Raw genomic sequence first — 18802 nt, 5'->3', positions numbered from 1 at the left:
AATACATTTAGAAGAAAAGGAATTTTAAAAGTATGTATTTAATTATAAAAGTGTATATAAACAGAAAAAGTAGCCACATCTTTACTCTCCTTTCAGATTAGCTTCAAACTTTTTTTTTTTTGCTTTTTTCCTCAGAAATTGCAGATAATACAAAGAATCACAATTTAAAAAGTAGCCAAATATCAATACATTAGAAAACTAGTCAGTGACACAGAAGTGAAAAAGAATGAAGGTAGTTCACAATGGTAATAAAGTGATCTTAGAGTAAACTACAACATAGAATCACAGAATTTTAGAGCAAAATGGAACCTTAAAAATCATCTAGTCCAGTCCTCACATTTTAGAGATGAGAAAATTGAGGCCTAAATCTGGCAAGTGACTTGCCCAAGGTCACAGAGTGAATTTTCTGTAAAGCTAGAACTATAACCCAGGTCTATTGTTAGGTCAATAGAGATAGGTCAATATTGTATCAAGTATAACAAGTGAAAATGATAGGTCAATATCAGAATACATATTTTCCCCATTTTAACAAATATGGAGTTGGAAAAATAGGACACCTCTCACACATCTACAGAAATAAATCCTTTTATTTTATAACATTCCTTTTCGTTTTTAAGATGCATACAGTACTTGTTGCCCAAGAATTCTGAGAAAAGCTATAGAACACCTGGCACTATATTTGAGAATTACACAACTGGGCAGCAAAATAACACCTTTATAAATGTCAGGACATATAGAAATAAAATTTAGTGTTTGCACACAAAAATAGGAAAATTACATTCAACACGTTTTCTTAAACGTGCATTTAAAATATTTAAATGTTTTCTAAAACTTTGGTCGTCATGCTTTATTATAACTTGTTAAATTTCACAATTATATAGATGATTAAACCCAAATGGTAAGCAAATATATCACATTAACACAGCAGCAAAAGCAAGCTAATACTGCACAATCATATTAGCAGACTGATTTCAGAAATACATGTTTTTCACAAATAGCACACAAAACTTTGTGATAACATAGTTCAGTGACTTTTCTTCCACTTCATAAAATAAGGCTGAGTAATGAGACATAGCAAAACATGATTACATAATAAACAGTATATTTTTAATTAAAAGTCTAATTGTACATATAGGGCAACAAATTTCAGTTTCTACAAAATAGTGCAAATGAGCAGGACTTTTCTCAAAAATATTAAAATTGGATTCATTCCACATGCCTCAGATTTCATGAATATTAGATTAGATTATTTTAGATTTTTGTGTGATGGGTGCAAATGATAGGGTTGATATAGGACAGATGTGTACTCATAGGCTGCAAATAAAAAGAGCTATTGACTTAATTTACGGGATGAGAAGTACAGGCACTGAAAATCTAACTTTAAAAAACTTCCATTTGTCATCATGTAAACAGTTTTGTTCATATTTCATCAAAAATTCGTAATTCATTTCAAATTGTCATATCAAGCAATTCTTCTAAACTCTTTTTTATATGTGATGGTTGAGATGCAGCCTGATTTAACAGATTCTGACCCATCTGTGTAAAAAGTGCTTTTGATAATTTAGCTGTGGCTGTGCGTATATTTCCTCCAGCTCCAGGCAGCGAGCCACTATTTGTCATGTTCCCTAAGAGGTGCCATAAAACAACCAACACTTTCTGTTCTGTGGCATGGGGCTTCCTTTGATAAAGTTCCGTAACAATATCTGAAACACAAAAATATGGTAAACAGTGAGGTTAAAAAAAAGAACAAACAAATTCGAGTTCTGAGAATTAAAAAGCATATAAAATAAACGAAGCTTCTTCCCTATGCCATTTGCCCTGAAATGTTTGGTATCTTAAAAAAAAGTAAAGTCAGAAACTTTGCTCCCAAAGATTGGGATCTTCAAGTATTAGAAATCTATATATGACAGGCAAAAGTAGTAAAGACAGAAACCAAACCAAAAATTCATCACAATGTTTTCCAAATGTAGTTAAATCAAGACATATACAGTTTTAACTCATGGACCTTTTATTAAATACATAATTTGAAATAGTAGTTTTCCATCTGTACCAATATTTGATTTTAATGTCTTTTTATTTATCCTGTTTATTTCTACTAACAAGAAGACTAAACACTTACTGGGGAAAAGAGGAATAAAATTCTTTTGAAGAAAATTTTTGGGTAAAAGTCTTAAAAGGTCCTCTTTCGGATCATTATACAATTTATTTCTACTTCTTGGATAATGATATTGAGTTTAGTAGCTATCCTAAAATTGAATTGAAATGTCCATCAGTTTATCCTTAGTCAATAAATTATTTCTTTAGAAATAACAATTTAAAAATATTTACCAGCAAGCTTTTCGGTCATATCCTGTTTTGCCTTTCCATTTAAAAACTGGGCTTTTGTGCAAAATGGCTGTAGAAGTAAGTAATTATCTAAACAAAAAGAATAACACAGAGGCACATGTTTAAAGAGTTACAAGATCTTATTTATTTTCCATTACACAGCATTGAAAGGAAAAAAATCCATGCAAGTGAATGCAAATGTGTTAGAAAGATTTAATCTACATAGTTAAACACTTTTTTAAATTCTCTATAAACCTTAACAGAGTAATATTCTTACAGCAAATGAGAAATAAAAATAGCTCACAGAATATTAAAGGAGCTGTCATACAGTATAAAAAAGAAAAAGAACTGCCCATCTCCTAGGCATCTTATTCCAAATGATAGTACATAGGTTTATCAGAAAAAAAAAAAAAAAAGAATTGAAATTTTGGGGATAGTTTTTACCTTTACTGATTTTTTTCAAATCTCTAATTTCATAGCTTCACAGGAAGTTGCAAAGACAGTACAGAGAGGTCTTGTGTACTTTCACCCAAATGTTACATCTTACATGATTATAGTACACATCAAAACAAGGAATCTGACATTGGTACAATATGTGTATATAATTCTAAGTCACATGTATAGATTTGTGAAACTATCAGTACAATTAAGATACAGAACTATTCTATCACCCCAAAGATCTACAGTCACATCTAGCCACTCCTCCTAAACTGCCCTTAAACCCTGATAACCACTAATTTGTTATCCATCTCTGCAAATTTGTCATTTTGAGAAAGTTATACACATGGAATCCTACAGCATGTGACCTTTTGGCACTGGCTGTTTTTCACTCAGCATAATGACCTTGAGATCCATCCAAACTGCTTCATGTATCAATAATTCATTCCTTTTTATTGCTAACTAATATTTTATGGTATGGATGTATCAGTTTTTTTCACCATTAACACACTGAATTATATCTAGTTTTTTGCTATTACAAACAAAGCTGCTATGAACAATCATGTGCAGGTTTTTCCATGGACATAGGATTTCATTTCTCTGGGATAAAGGCCTAAAACACAACTGATGGGTAAGTACATCCTTAGTTTTTTAAGAAACAGCCAAACAATTTTCTAGAGTGGCTATGCCATTTTATTTACATTCTCACCACCAACGTAAGAGATCCAGTTTCTTTGCAACCTTGTTAGCATTTGGTGTTGTCACTATTTTTAATTTTAGCTGTTCTAATACTTGCTGTGGACTGAATGTTTGCATCCCCACTCAAATTTATATGTTGAAACCCAATCCCCAGTGTGATGGTGTTTGGAGGTGGGGCTTTTGGGAGGTAATAAGGTCATGAAGGTGGCACCCTCACGAATGGGATTAGTGCCTTTATAAAAGAGACCCCAAAGAGCTCCCTTGCCCCTTCCACCACGTGAGGACACAGCCAGAAGATGGCTATTTATAAACCAGGAAGAGGGCCCTCACTCAACACCAAATCTGCTGGTGCCTTGATCTTGGACTTCCCAGGCTCCAGAACTGTGAGAAATAAGTGTTTGTTGTTTTTAAGCCACCCAGGCTGTGGTAGTTTGTTTTAACTACCCGAACAGACTAATGTAATGATTACTTGTGTAATGATTATGGTCTTAATTTGTATTTGCATTTCCCTAATGACTGGGGATGTTAAACATCTTTTCATGTGTTTATTTGCCATCCATATAAGTGTTTCTTCACATCTTTTGCCCATCTTCTAATTAGATTTTTTTTTTTAATGTTGAGTTTTAAGACTTCTTTACTTATTATTTATTTATTTGTTTATTTATCGGCCAGGCCGTACCGTACGGCTTGCAGGATCTTAGTTCCCCGACCAGGGATCGAACCCAGGCCCCCTTACAGTGGAAGCCCGGAGTCCTAACCACTGGACAGCCAGGGAATTCCCAAGGGTTTTTTATATATTCTAGATATGTGTATTTATCAGATATGTGGTTTGCAAATATTTCCTCCAAATCTGCAGTTTGTCTGGGAGGATAATTGGGATGATGACATAGAGGATGACTTGTCCAATTAGTTACGAGCTACACTATAGAAATATGGTTCTACTCTATGACATAAATCACAGCAAGGTCCTTTTTGACCCACCTCCTAGAGAAATGGAAATAAAAACAAAAGTAAACAAATGGGACCTAATGAAACTTAAAAGCTTTTGCGCAGCAAAGGAAACCATAAAGAAGACCAAAAGACAACCCTCAGAATGGGAGAAAATATTTGCAAATGAAGCAACTGACAAAGGATTAATCTCCAAAATTTATAAGCAGCTCATGCAGCTTAATAACAGAAAAACAAACAACCCAATCCAAAAATGGGCAGAAGACCTAAATAGACATTTCTCCAAAGAAGATATACAGAGTGCCAACAAACACATGAAAGAATGCTCAACATCACTAATCATTAGAGAAATGCAAATCAAAACTACAATGAGATATCATCTCACACCAGTCAGAATGGCCATCATCAAAAAATCTAGAAACAATAAATGCTGGAGAGGGTGTGGAGAAAAGGGAACCCTCTTACACTGTTGGTGGGAATGTAAATTGATACAGCCACTGTGGAGAACAGTATGGAGGTTCCTTAAAAAGCTACAAATAGAACTACCATATGACCCAGGAATCCCACTACTGGGCATATACCCTGAGAAAACCATAATTCAAAAAGAGTCATGTACCAAAATGTTCATTGCAGCTCTATTTACAATAGCCCAGAGATGGAAACAACCTAAGTGTCCATCATCGGATGAATGGATAAAGAAGATGTGGCACATATATACAATGGAATATTACTCAGCCATAAAAAGAGACGAAATTGAGCTATTTGTAATGAGGTGGATAGACCTAGAGTCTGTCATACAGAGTGAAGTAAGTCAGAAAGAGAGAGACAAATACCGTATTCTAACACATATATATGGAATTTAAAAAAAAAAAATGTCATGAAAAACCTAGGGGTGAAACAGGAATAAAGACACAGACTTACTAGAGAATGGACTTGAGGCTATGGGGAGGGGGAAGGGTAAACGGTGACAAAGCGATAAAGAGGCATGGACATATATACACTACCAAACGTAAGGTAGATAGCTAGTGGGAAGCAGCCGCATAGCACAGGGAGATCAGCTTGGTGCTTTGTGACCGCCTGGAGGGGTGGGATAGGGAGGGTGGGAGGGAGGGAGACGCAAGCGGGAAGAGATATGGGAATATATGTATATATATAACTGATTCATTTTGTTGTGAAGCTGAAACTAACATACCATTGTAAAGCAATTATACTCCAATAAAGATGTTAAAAAAAAAAAAAAAAGAAATATGGTTCTAAGATGGAGACCTCATAGCATCCAGAACAAGTATGAAGCAACCTAAACTTGAATTGTTTACTAACTTCTAGGACAGAGAGCCCAGGATGGGACACTTAAAAAATATGTTTATTTCATTATCTGCTTGGATATATTTTTGTTTTTGTAACACAAAAATAAATATTTTCATGTAAAAAAAATGAGGTCTTTTGCAAAGTAAATGTTTTACATTCTGATGAAGTCCAATTTATAGACTTTTTTTGGATCATACTTTTTTCTTTTTTTTCACCAAGCACAGGTCCTAAGGATTTTCTCATGTGTTCTGAAAGTCTTACAGTTAAATTTTACATTTAAATCTGTGATCCATTTTGAGTTAATTTTGTATCAGATATGAAGTTGAGGTAGAAAATAAGAATTGAAAAAGTCAAAAAGAAGGGAAGAGAAAGTCAATTTAATGGGATGGTATTTAATCACTAAAAATAATTAAAACTTTTACTGAGAAAATAAAAAAAATTCTGTCACAACATGAATTGACAAAAATTTAACAGCTAGGTTTTCAGTATTAAAAAAATTTGTAGAATCAGAAAATACGAAAGTAAAGCCAAAATAATTTGAATGCCAAAGTAAGATTTCTTACCTACATGCTGACTCAGTGCCTGAACAACATTTGTGGCAGCAGCATAGATGCCTGGATTCTTGGAATTCAGATTGTTATCTACTATTGCTGGGATGAGCATGTTGATTATAGGAGATAAGTTGTCTCTAAGCAAAGGAATCATTTTGTGCATTGTTTCTAGAGCCACCAGGTTTACTTTACTATTGGAATCATGAAGTCGAGATTTAAAAGCATCAAAGATCTGGAAGTAAATTGGTAAATTATTTAAAGTGAAATAATGTTGATATCTATTATATTTAAATTCCTTATGACATTTCATAGTATCCATCCTACTAAAGGAGAAATGTACTATTTAAAAACACACACACATCTTACTTAACTTGAACTTAGATAATAGGAACTTTATAAAAATGTTGATGCTAAATCTAAGTGTCCAGTCTTCTTATAGCAAAAAGAGAAGGCTTCAAACATCACCTAAAAAGACATCCTACTAAATTAAGGTTGAGAAATTTGGTTCAGTACACAGATAAGTAATTTACTATAAATGTGATAAAAATGCTGTTTTCTGAAATGTACAGGTTTAGCTAACTTTAAAAACTTAAGAAAAGTTTCTATTCTTTTCTCTATTTGTAACAGAAGTAGACATGTCCGTTTTACTACAGAGATTTAATCTAGTTTCAGTTTAGGTTTCTCATGAGAATTTTAGATGCAATTTCAGAGTTAAGTTTTTATTATTACCTCTTAACCTGAGTACTTAAACAATTGTTCCTTGCTCTTTTAATTCTTAGCTTTCATAACTTCAAGATATAATAAAGTGAATGCTAAGCAATTCTTTACCTATATCAGGTGAGGGAAGAGCTATTCTGTGAAACCAAGACTATTAACTAATAATTCCTGATATATATAGATATAGATATATGAAAATTACTCAACAGATATCAGAAAATGTAACTTTCTGATTCCCATGACATGGTAACATGGTTCTTTTCTTCTGAAAATTAAGAGACACGACCACTAGAATAGAGTTGTTATAGTATGTTTGCCAAGTTTAATGAACCTAATACAAATTTAAAATGGAATTTAATGAATAAATTACTAATGGGATTAACTGAACTAAACTCTGATGAAGCATAAGTAATCTATACTCTGGTACCACTAACATTTATTAATTTACTACTGTCTCCCTTTCTATTGCTTCTTGTCTTCCTATACAAATTATAAAATATAAATATATATTTATAAATATATATTAACATAATATATAAAAATTAGCATACGCAGATTTCTAACCTACATATGAAAACTTTTATTAACTATTCCTTAGTAATATCAACTCTCTTAAATGCCCTGGTTTTTAAAATATTTATTGATTAACTCAGCAATTTTTTTTTTTTGGGTCATACCTCATGGCTTGCGGGGATCTCAGTTCCCCGGCCAGGGACTGAACTCAGGCCATGGCAGTGAAAGCCCGGAATAATGACCATTAGGCCAACAAGGAACTCCCTCATTCAACATATATTTACTGAATGCCAGGTTCTAAGAGCTCTGAGAATACAGAGCTTTCAAGGAGTTACCATCTAGTGGGACGAGTCAAACAAATAAACCTATTTTCTTACCTTTTTCCTCAATTACTTTCAATTGTTCTAGAATGCTTTTAACATTGCAAAACCTAAGCAGTTCATTCTTTTCACTAAGTTTAACACTTTACAGTAATATATATATAATATTAAGAAAAAGGGCAATTTTTTATGCTAATGAACCTTATAAACCACAGATTGAAAATGAAAATTAATTTTGACAGTCCTTACCTTCACAATGTTTCCAACAACAAGCTCTTGATTGTTTTCAGTATCTGATAAAAGCTGCTTAATCCCATTAATACGATCACGAAAGTCTTTTGCATTTAATAAACCTGTTATGACTTTAATGTACTCAGCACTTTCTAAGGAATTGCGGGGAACTGATTTTCTGGTGATTTCACGAATTTCAGTTACCTCTCTAAAGTGAAAGAAAGGTAAAACACAAACACAATGAATAATTCTCATCATGTATTCATTTTTGAAAAATTCAAAAAATGACTTAACCCATAGCCACGATACCTGTGTTGGGGGTCCCTAATATCTCCCCTGGGTTTGGTGATTTTCTGGGAGAACTCAGGATTCAGCATGTAGCTTTACTCATGGTTAAGATTTATTACAGCAGAAGGATATAAAGCAAAATCAGCAAAGGGAAAAGGTGCATGGGGTAAAAGTCTGAAGGAAACTAGATGGAAACTTCCAAGAGTCCTTTCCCTGTGGAGTCACACAGTATAAACTTAATTCTTCCAGCAACAAACTGTGACAACACATATGAAATGTTTTCTACCAAAGAAGCTTATTAGAGGCTCTGTGCCCAGGATTTTTATGGGTAGTTGGTCATGGGTGGTCCTCTGCCTTGGACATACCAAAATTCTAGACTCCCAGAAGGAAAGCAGGTCTTCAGCTTTAACCATACTGTTTGCCTAAATAATAGAGGCACAGTAAATTACTCTTATCAAGTTAAAGAATGGGGGGGAAATCCTCCTGAAATTCTAGTTTCCAGATGCTAGCCAAAGGCTAACCTCACAAGCTGGCCTTTCCAAGGATACCAGTCTCAGGCCCGATATGTCAATCCTTTTCTGAAAAATAGCCATGTGAATATGCCTGGGAAAATTAGAATCTCAAGACCAGTGGGATTTACTATTTCAATGACTTAGTATTAGTAACAATACATTAAAAGAATTATAGACAATGACCCAAATAGGATTCATCCCAGGGATGCAAGGATGGTTCCACATCCACCAGTCAATCAATATAATATATCACATTAACAACATGAAGGATAAAAATCATATGATCATCTCAATAGATGCAGAAAAAGCATCTGGAAAATTCAACTTCCATTCACGATAAAAACTCTCTACAATTTGGGTATAGAGGGAACATACCTCAAGATAATAAAGGCCATATATGACAAGCCCACAACATCATACAACAGTGAAGGGTTGAAAGCTTTTCCTTTAATCTCAGGAACAAAACAGGGATGCCTACTCTTTCCATTCTTATTCAACATAGTATTGGAAGTCCAAGCCAGAGCAATTAATCAAGAAAAAGAAATAAAAGGCATCCAAATTGGAAAGAAAGAAGTAAAATTATCTCTATTTCCAGATGTTATAATATTTTATATAAAAAAACTCTAAAGATGTCACCAAAAAATGTTAGAACTAATGAAAAATTCAGTAAGGTTGCAGGATACAAAATTCACATATAAAAATCAGTTGCATTTCTATATACTAACAACCAACTATCTGAAAAAGAAATTAAGAAAACCATCTCATTTATAAATGCATCAAAAAGAATAAAATACCTAGAAATAAATTTAACCAAGGAGGTGAAAAAGCTCCACACTCAAAATGAAAGAAATTGAAGAAGACACAAATAAATGGAAGACATTCCATGCTCATGGACTGGAAGAATTAAGATTATTAAAATGACCATACTACTCAAGGCAATTTACAGATTCAATGCAATCCCTATTGAAATAACAAAATTAGAACAAATAATTCTAAAGTTTGAATGGAACCACTAAAGCCCAATTAGCTAAAGCAATCTTGAGAAAGAACAAAACTGGAGGCATCACATTTCCTGATTTCAAACTATATTGCAAAGCTGTAGTAATCAAAACAGTATGGTACTAGTTTAAGAGAGACCCATAGATCAATGGAACAAAGTAGAGCCTAGAAATAAACATACAATTAATTTATGATATATGGTCAATTAATTTATGATAAAGGAACCAAGAATATACAATGGGAAAGCATAGTCTTTTAAATGGTGCTGGGAAAACCAAACAACCACATGCAAAACAGTGAAACTGGACCCCTATTTTACACCATACACAAAAATCAACCCAAATGGGTTAAAGACTTGAATGTAAGACCTGAAACCATAAAACTCCTAGTAGAAAACATAGAGGATAAGCTCCTTGACATCAGTCTTGACAATGATTTTTTGGATTTTACAACAAAAGTAAGGCAACAAAAGTAAAAACAAACAACTGGGACTACATCAAACTAAAAAGCTTCTGCGCAGCAAAAGAAACCATCAACAAAATTAAAAGGCAACTTACAGAATGGGAGAAAATATTTGCAAATTATATATCTGATAAGGGGCTAATATCCGAAGTATAAGAGGCACTCATACAATTCAATGGCAAAAAAACAAACAACCTGATTAAAAAATAGGCAGAGGAACTGAGTAGACATTTTTCCAAAGAAGACACAAATGCCCAACAGGTACATGAAAAGGTGCTCAACATCATTAATCATCAGGGCAATGCAATCAAAACCACAGTGAGATATTATCTCACACCTGCTGGAATGGCTACTATCAAAAAGACAAGAAATAACAAGTATTGGTGAGGATGTGGAGAAAAGGGAACCCTGTGCACTCTTGGTGGGAATGTAAATTGGTGCAGCCACTATGGAAAATAGTATGGAGGTTCCTCAAAAAAATTAAAAATAGAACTACCATGAAGAACTCCAACTGCAGGAAAGGGAGTGAGGCAGCCATTCACTGTTTTGGAAAATAACAACTGGGTGAAGAGGCCTCTAACTATGCCTCACCAGGGTCTTTAAAAAAAAAAAACTACCATATAATTCAGGAACTCCGTTTCTGATTAATATATCCTAAGGAAATGAAATCACTATCTCTAAAATATATCTGCATCCTCATGTTCACTGCAGCATTATTTACCATAGCCAAGACATGGAAACAACCTAAGTGTCCACTGACAGATGAATGAATAAAGAAAATGTGGTATATACATATACATTCAGCCCTAGAAAGCAAGGAAGTCTTGCTGCTTGTGACAACATGAATAGATCTTGAGGGCATTATGCTAAGCGAAATAAGTCAGAGATAGATAAATACTGTATGATCTCACTTAAACCTAAAAAACCAAACTCATAGATACAGAGAACAGATTGGTGGTTGCCAGAGGCAGGGGTTAAAGGGTGGGCAAAATGGGTGAAGAGACTCAAAAGATAAAAATTTCCAGTTGTAAGATAAATGAGTTCTGGAGATGTAAAGTACAGTATGGTGACAATAGTGTAGATTTGGAAGTTGCTAAGAGAGTAGGTCTTAAAATTTCTCAGGGAAAGAAAAAGAAATTGTAACTATGTGAGGTGACGGATGTTAACTAAATTTATTATTGTGGTAATCATTTCACAATATATTTACATATTAAATCATGCTGTATACCTTAAACTAATACAATGTTATTTTTCAATTGTATCGCAATAAAATTGGGGGAAAAAAGAATGAATGAAAATAGTTCATGGCAACATTATTAATTATACAATGTATAGACTATTCAAAGCAAATATTACAATAATGTATTGTGGGGATTATAGTATGTAGAAGTTAAATGCATGACAAAAATAGCATAAAAGGGGCTTCCCTGGTGGCACAGTGGTTGAGAGTTGCCTGCCGATGCAGGGGACATGGGTTCGTGCCCTGGTCTGGGAAGATCCCACATGCCGCGGAGCGGCTGGGCTCATGAGCCATGGCCGCTGAGCCTGCGTGTCTGGAGCAACGGGAGATGCCACAACAGTGAGAGGCCCACGTACCGCAAAAAAAAAAAAAAAAAAAAAAAAAAGATGATAGGCTTAAACCCAACCATATGAACAATAACATCAAATATAAATGGTCAAACATCCCAATTAAAAGGTAGAGATTGTTAGACTGGATACAAAAGCAAGACCTAATCACATACGATCTACAAAAAACATACTTTGAAAAATTTATTCTGAAACTTGATAACTGGGGATTTATAGCCAAGATTGAGAGGGTCAGTGGATGGAAGATTACTAAGAGTAGACATCAAGAGTAGGGGGTTTCTTACTAAGCTGGTCTAACAAGATTTTTGCTGAAGACAAGCCGGATACTTATATATCAAAGATGGAGGATGAGGAACCTGCTCAGATATCAAGGGTGATAAGTATGAAGGGGTAGAAGGAAATGACTTAGCAGGATTCTTAACTAAGACTAGCTTAGGCAGGCCAAGGACATGGCCCAAGGATGAGGCCTGGTGTAAAAGAGGGCTCAGAGGAGGCTGTCTAAAGTTTGTCAAAGAGAGACTCTTTGTCAAATAAGAAACCAGTTTACACCTACATGGAAAATAACAAGTATTGATGAGGGTGTGGTGAAATTGGAACCCTCTTACTATTGCTGGTGGGACTGTAAAATGGAGCCACTTTGGAAAACAGTCTGATAGTTCTTCAAAAGTTTAAACACAGTTATCTTACTACCCAGCAATTCCACTCCTTATACCCAAGAGAATTGCAAACATGTCCACAACAAAACCCAAATATCCATCAACTAATGAATGGATAAACAAAATGTAGTGTATCCATACAATGGAATATTATCTAGTTGTAAAAACGAATGAGGTACTGATATATGCTACAACTTGGATAAAGCTTAAAAACATAATGCCAAGTCTAAGGAATCAGTCACAAAAGACCACGTATCATATGATTCCATCTGTATGAAATGCCCAGAATATGCAAATCCACAGAAACAGAAGGCATATTGCCTAGGGCTTGGAATGGGGGGGTTGCAGGGAAATGATAGTGACTATTAATGAGCATGGGATTTCTTTTAGAGGTGCTGAAAATGTTCTAAAATTAACTGTAATGATGGCTGCACAACTCAGTGAATATACAAAAAACATTAAATTGTATGCTTTAAATAGGTGAATTATGTGTTATATGACTTACATCTCCACAACACTGTTATTAAAAAAAAAAGACATATCATGTAAACACTATTACAATAAAATGGTTAATACTAGACAGAGTAGACTTCAGGAAAAAGTGAGAGACTTCATAAGGATAAAAAGGTCGTTTCATCAAAAAGTCACAACTATCCTAAATACCTGAACATAAGCACATTGCATCAAAATACATAAAGAAAAAATGACAGAACTTAAAGTATAAATAAAAAAATCCACTACAGTTGGAGATATTAATACTCCTATCTTAGCAATTAATAGAACAAGTAGACAGAAAATCAGTTAGGGTATAGAAGACTTGAACAACAGCTACAGAAGGGCACACCCCATGCAGAGAAAACCCAGCACAGAGGAACTGAGGCCTTGGACATGGAGGTGAAGATGCCATGAGAGAAGAAGGGAGCTAAAGTGCAGTGAGAAAAGTGGCCAACTGAGGAAAAGCAGGACCCTAGGAGGCAAGAAATGGGGCAAAAAGGGCCCGCAGACTAATGAAGTCAATCAGACTGAGAAAGGTATTGAGGAGGAGAAAAGAGCTGAGGTGGCAGGTGAAATGAGCCCCTCATTGGTAAGGTCCTGGAAGTAGGCCCTATTTACTGCATGAAGAAGTCAGCGATTTCCTCTAGAGTCCTCATAAATTAAATAATAATTCATTCTAAAATAATTAAAAGAAACATAAATACACATCTTCTCTCACATTTTGTTTTGAAACTTTTGCCCCAAAGTGGTTTGGTCCTTCCAAGCTATAGAATAACGTGGCATACACAGTCTCTGCTCTGGAAGCAACCTAGTTCCTATAGTATATTATTTCCTCTAAAGAACTCTTTTAACATTTCTTGCAGAGCAAGTCTAATGGAAACAAATTCCCTCATTTTTCGTCTAAGCAAGCCTTTGTTTCTCCCACACTTTTTTTTCTTCCAATTTTATTGAGATATAATTGATATACAGCACTGTGCAAGTTTAAGGTATACAGCATAATGATTTGATTTGCATATCTCATGAAGTGATTATCACAATAAGTTTAGTTGCACCTAAAGAAACAGAAAAAAATGTTTTTAATAAATAACTTTTCTCCTTGTGATGAGAACTCTTAGGATTTACTTTCATATATAACGTACAGCAGCATTAATTATATTTATCATGTTGTACATTACACGTCCCTCTGTGAAGTACACTTTGAATAACAAAGTTCCAAAATTCCATGGATTTTTATTTTTTGTAAAATTTATTATCCAAAGACACACAAATATAGAAAATATGAAAGATACCTATGTATCTACTCATATAATTTTTAAAGTAATGTTTAAAATATATTTTAAAATATACCAGAGATCATAATAATTCTGAAAGATTTTTATAAGTTATATAATCAATCTATTAAATATTGCTAAATAGCTTAAACAGGTTATGCAATTACATATACAATTATATTTATAAAAATTTTAAGAGTAGTTTTTTTTCCTAGTTGGTGATATTATGTGATTGGTTAAATTCTTTTTTTTTATTTTAAATTTTTATTACATTATAGTTGATTTACAATGTTGCATTAATTTCTGCTGTACAGCAAAGTTTATCAGTTATATATATACATATATCCACTCTTTTCACTTACTTTTTTTTTCTTTTTTTCTTTTTATTTTTTTGAATTTTATTTTTCATACAGCAGGTTCTTTTTGGTTATCTATTTTATACATATTACTGTATATGTCAATCCCAATCTCCCAACTCATCCCACCACCACCCCCCCGTTAAATTCTTTTAATGTTTGTATTTTCTCAAGTGTTTTTCCCCCTTAACCATAATTATGTATTACTTTTATAATCAAGGGGGGAAGTAAAGCCTATAAATTGAAAAAATTAATCAGAGTTGTCCAACACTGGTCAACTATTGACAAGTTCAATAACACTAAAGTTTTACTAATGTTTAGCTCATGTAAAAGCAAGTTGCTGTGAATATACAATTACCTTATTAAATCTAACTACCTCACACTTTCTAAGTCCTTACCAACTTTTAAAACTCCATTAAATTTTGACAAATACCCCTGGGATAGTTCATGAAAACATTCAAATAGACTATCATCACTATTAGGGAGTAATTTCTGTAATAATGTGGACAAGCAAACGCTTCTACCTTTCAGCTGAATTGAAAGCATCTCTAGAAACAGATGATGACCTTGTATTTCCAACACTGCCAGTATGAGATCGTCTTCCTTTTGCTGAAGGAGTATCTAGTGGTATCTCTCCCAAACCCTATAAGAAAGGCAGTGTAATAAAAGTCTTAAAACTTGTAAAGTGAAAGAATGTGTACAATGGAATTTTCATAGCAGTCATTGTTGATCTCTTATGGTTGAAAGCATTTTAATAATCTGCTATACTTGTGCTTTAAAGGGTTTCAGATATGTAAACTATCTTGTAATTAGTAGTAAATTAACAAAATATGTACCCAACTACTAGGAAATGATATTGGCTTGGTAAAACTGTTTAAATACAAAACTTAACATCTATGTTTTGTAACTACTCTTCTTCAAGCTTAAAATCTATACAGAAAATATGAACACATTATATAAACAATGAATTCCTATGCAACACTAGTATGAAAATAAACATTTCGAAAGAACTATTTAAAACCTCTTTTTTTTCCTGATACCTGTACTTGAAATAACTCACAGATATAATCTGCCTCATTTTAGTAAGACAATCTTTTTGCATGGTTATTTTGATAAATTCTATATGAATTAAGCTGAAATCTTTAATATCAATAGGAAGAAAAAAATGCTCTAAAATGTTTACCACAATACATATTTGAAGTAGTATCCCTTCATAAATGAATCCTTTGCCTAAGCTTACCAGAGAGGAATAACATAAATTAACACAGAAAAATTCTACATTATTAAATTAAGCACATTTTTGCAAAAAACAATGTGTAAACAGATTACTTTTTTATAAGACACTTTTCACATTTCATTTCACTTGATATTCCCTCAGTCACGCATTTTACAGACATTTTTGAATCCCCATTATCTGTCATGATATATAAGACATGGGGCTTCCCCTCAAGGATCTCCTTATCAACACTCCACAGTGTGGTAGGAGCTCTAACGGTAGAACGTACAAGGTAAAGTAGGAATCAATTGTAATAAACATCATTATCCTCATTTTATAAAAATAAAAATTCTGGGTTAAAGAAATGATGTGCCTAAGATTATATAGTTGCTAATTCTGAGTTGTGATTCAAACCTGTCTTGTAATTCCAATAAACCACACTACATTCTACCAAATATCAAGCTTCTGTTCAATAAACATCTACTGACACTATGAATGTCTACTCAGTACTGCAGTTGTTGAAATGCTACTGTAGATATATTCTAAATGGTTAACAGAAATAATCAAAGAAGTAATTATTTCTATCCTTTACCTTCCTCAGCAAATGAACTTTGTTTTTAAAGTTGTTTATAAAATAAACTTCTTCTACATACCTTTTGCCTTAAGCTTTTAACAGATTCCTTAATATATGGCAAATCTTTAGATGGGACATACTTTTCAAGCATTTTATGAAAGTTAGGATGACACATCATGAGGAAAAGCATCTTTCGGCCATAATACCTATGGATATTTAAGAAATACATAAATAATTCTATAAATCTTAACAAGCTCAGTTTCTGTCCTTAGATACAATTTTTTTTCCAATAGAAAAAACCTATCAACATCAAGATCATCATCTCTATTTTAAATAAGTCATTGAAATGTAGTTACACTAACTGGATTAGAAAACACAGCATTCTCTTGCCACCCATCTTTAAAAAAACATGGCTTCAAATCTTTTAGCTATGTGTCAGATCAGAGCCAAAAGCTCTGACTATTTTTCAGGCACCCGAGGGTCCATATCAAGGCTGGCATTTGGCAGAACTATGAATTAAGAGAACTGTGTCTTTGTCCTGGGCTCCTTAGAACTATGAATTAAGAGAACTGTGTCTTTGTCCTGGGCTCCTTGCTCGGTGACCTTCTGCTGCTCACTTGCTGGCCAGATGTTCTGGCCTGAGACAACCTTCCAAAGGTTTTGTATTGCCGACCCTCTCTCTTTTCCTTTTCCTGCCAAAACTTACCTGGGTTTCAATTCTTCAAAAACCTATTCTTTGCTACTTAAAGTACAACCAAAGTTAGTTGGTAAATCGTGGCTGATATATTAATGAATGTCTAATGTTCTCCAAACTAGGTTTTTTATGCTATATGAATTTTAAAATAATTCTTTTAGGATAATACCTTAAGCCAAGATATCATTCTAATGGGTAAATGATATGGTGGAAGTGCATACTGGAGATATTTTTGGATGGGGTGGTCGGTATAGTACCTCATAATAAAAATACATTATTATTCTTCAAGGAGGCTTGGCCCTAAAATAATTACAGTTATACTTTTACCTACAACTTGGAATTATGACACTAGAAAAACTAGGGAAGGCAAGGCTTTTGTGGGGGAGATGAATAGGATGATCTCAGCATCATTTATATCAACCAGACTCCTTCAAATGTAGTGAAATTACAGAAAGGGAGGTTAATAACAAAGAATAAAAATTACTTTTCTTGCCCCACAACCAGAATAAGGTCAACACCCGGATAAGTAGCTCCTAATCAGTTATAGTTTCAAAGGTGACTCTAAAGTTTATCCCAGAATGTTAAGGACTGTAGGTCTATCATAGGCCTTAATGATATGGGAATGGCTAAAGCAAACAAGTAAACATGCAAAAGGGACACAAAGTGTAAGAAATACTAAAACTGGAAAGTTGTAATTATTTTGTAATTTTAAAATTTCAAATAAGAATCTAAGAAATGACAAAATGGATTAGAAAAGTTACTATGCCATTAAGGAAAGGTTAAGATGTACACAAAACAGCTATTGTAAATTTTATTTTGTTCCTAACTACTCTATTATGATCCAGCCCTCCTAAATTGTTTTGAACTTTACTGTAGTATGTAGAACTTCTAAAATGGTTCCCCCAAAGATGTCCTGCTCTAATTCCTACAATTTATGAATATGATGAGAAATAACTTCCAGGATTATGTTATATGGCACAGTTGACTTTAAGATAGGGGGATTGGGCTTCCCTGGTGGCGCAGTGGTTGAGAGTCCGCCTGCCGATGCAGGGGACATGGGTTCGTGCCCCGGTCTGGGAAGATCCCACATGCCACGGAGCGGCTAGGCCCGTGAGCCATGGCCGCTGAGCCTGCGCGTCCGGAGCCTGTGCTCCGCAACGGGAGAGGCCACAACAGTGAGAGGCCCGTGTACCACACACACACAAAAAAAAGATAGGGGGATTATCTGGGTGAACCTAATCTAATCACATGAACCCTTAAATGCAGAGAACTTTCTGTGGCTGGTAGAAGAAAAAGAAGTCAAAGAGATTCCAAGCATGAGAGGGATTCAACTTGCTGTTGCTGGCTTGAAGATGGAGTGGGTTGTGTGAGAAGGAATTCAGGTGGCCTTAAGGGAGCTGAGAGAGGACCCTCGCTGACAGCCAGCAAGGAAACAGGGACCTCAGTCCTATAATCACAAGAAACTGAAATTGGTCAAAAACCTGAATGAGTTTGTAAGCAGATTCATCTATAGAGCCTCTAGATAAGAGCCCAGCACTGTTATTACCTTGATTTCAGCCTTTTGAAACCCTAAGCAGAGAACCCAGTTGAGCATGCCAGACTTCTAACCTAAGAACGGTAAGCTAAAAAAATCTGTGTTGCC

At 34.2% G+C, this 18802-nt stretch overlaps 1 protein-coding gene across 2 annotated transcripts in view; it reads right to left on the bottom strand.

Moving 5' to 3' along the window:
- Positions 1-569: 569 nt before the first annotated feature.
- TOGARAM1 (TOG array regulator of axonemal microtubules 1) overlaps positions 570-18802 on the bottom strand; it is an 82096-nt gene continuing 63863 nt past the window's right edge. The window contains exons 16-21 of one of the 2 annotated variants that reach the window (XM_033428425.2): positions 16546-16672; positions 15201-15319; positions 8069-8258; positions 6282-6501; positions 2329-2415; positions 570-1703 (exon numbers count right to left, since the gene is read on the bottom strand). In XM_033428425.2, coding sequence (XP_033284316.2) covers positions 1450-1703; positions 2329-2415; positions 6282-6501; positions 8069-8258; positions 15201-15319; positions 16546-16672 — 997 coding nt within the window. In that variant the 3' untranslated portion in view covers positions 570-1449. Of the gene's footprint in view, positions 1704-2328; positions 2416-6281; positions 6502-8068; positions 8259-15200; positions 15320-16544; positions 16673-18802 lie in introns of those variants that run through there. The other variant, XR_007476030.1, reaches the window with a different exon arrangement.

The sequence above is a fragment of the Orcinus orca genome, chromosome 2 (genome assembly GCF_937001465.1).
Source record: "Orcinus orca chromosome 2, mOrcOrc1.1, whole genome shotgun sequence".
NCBI lineage: Eukaryota > Metazoa > Chordata > Mammalia > Artiodactyla > Delphinidae > Orcinus > Orcinus orca.
This window is presented reverse-complemented; position numbering and strand designations above follow the sequence as displayed.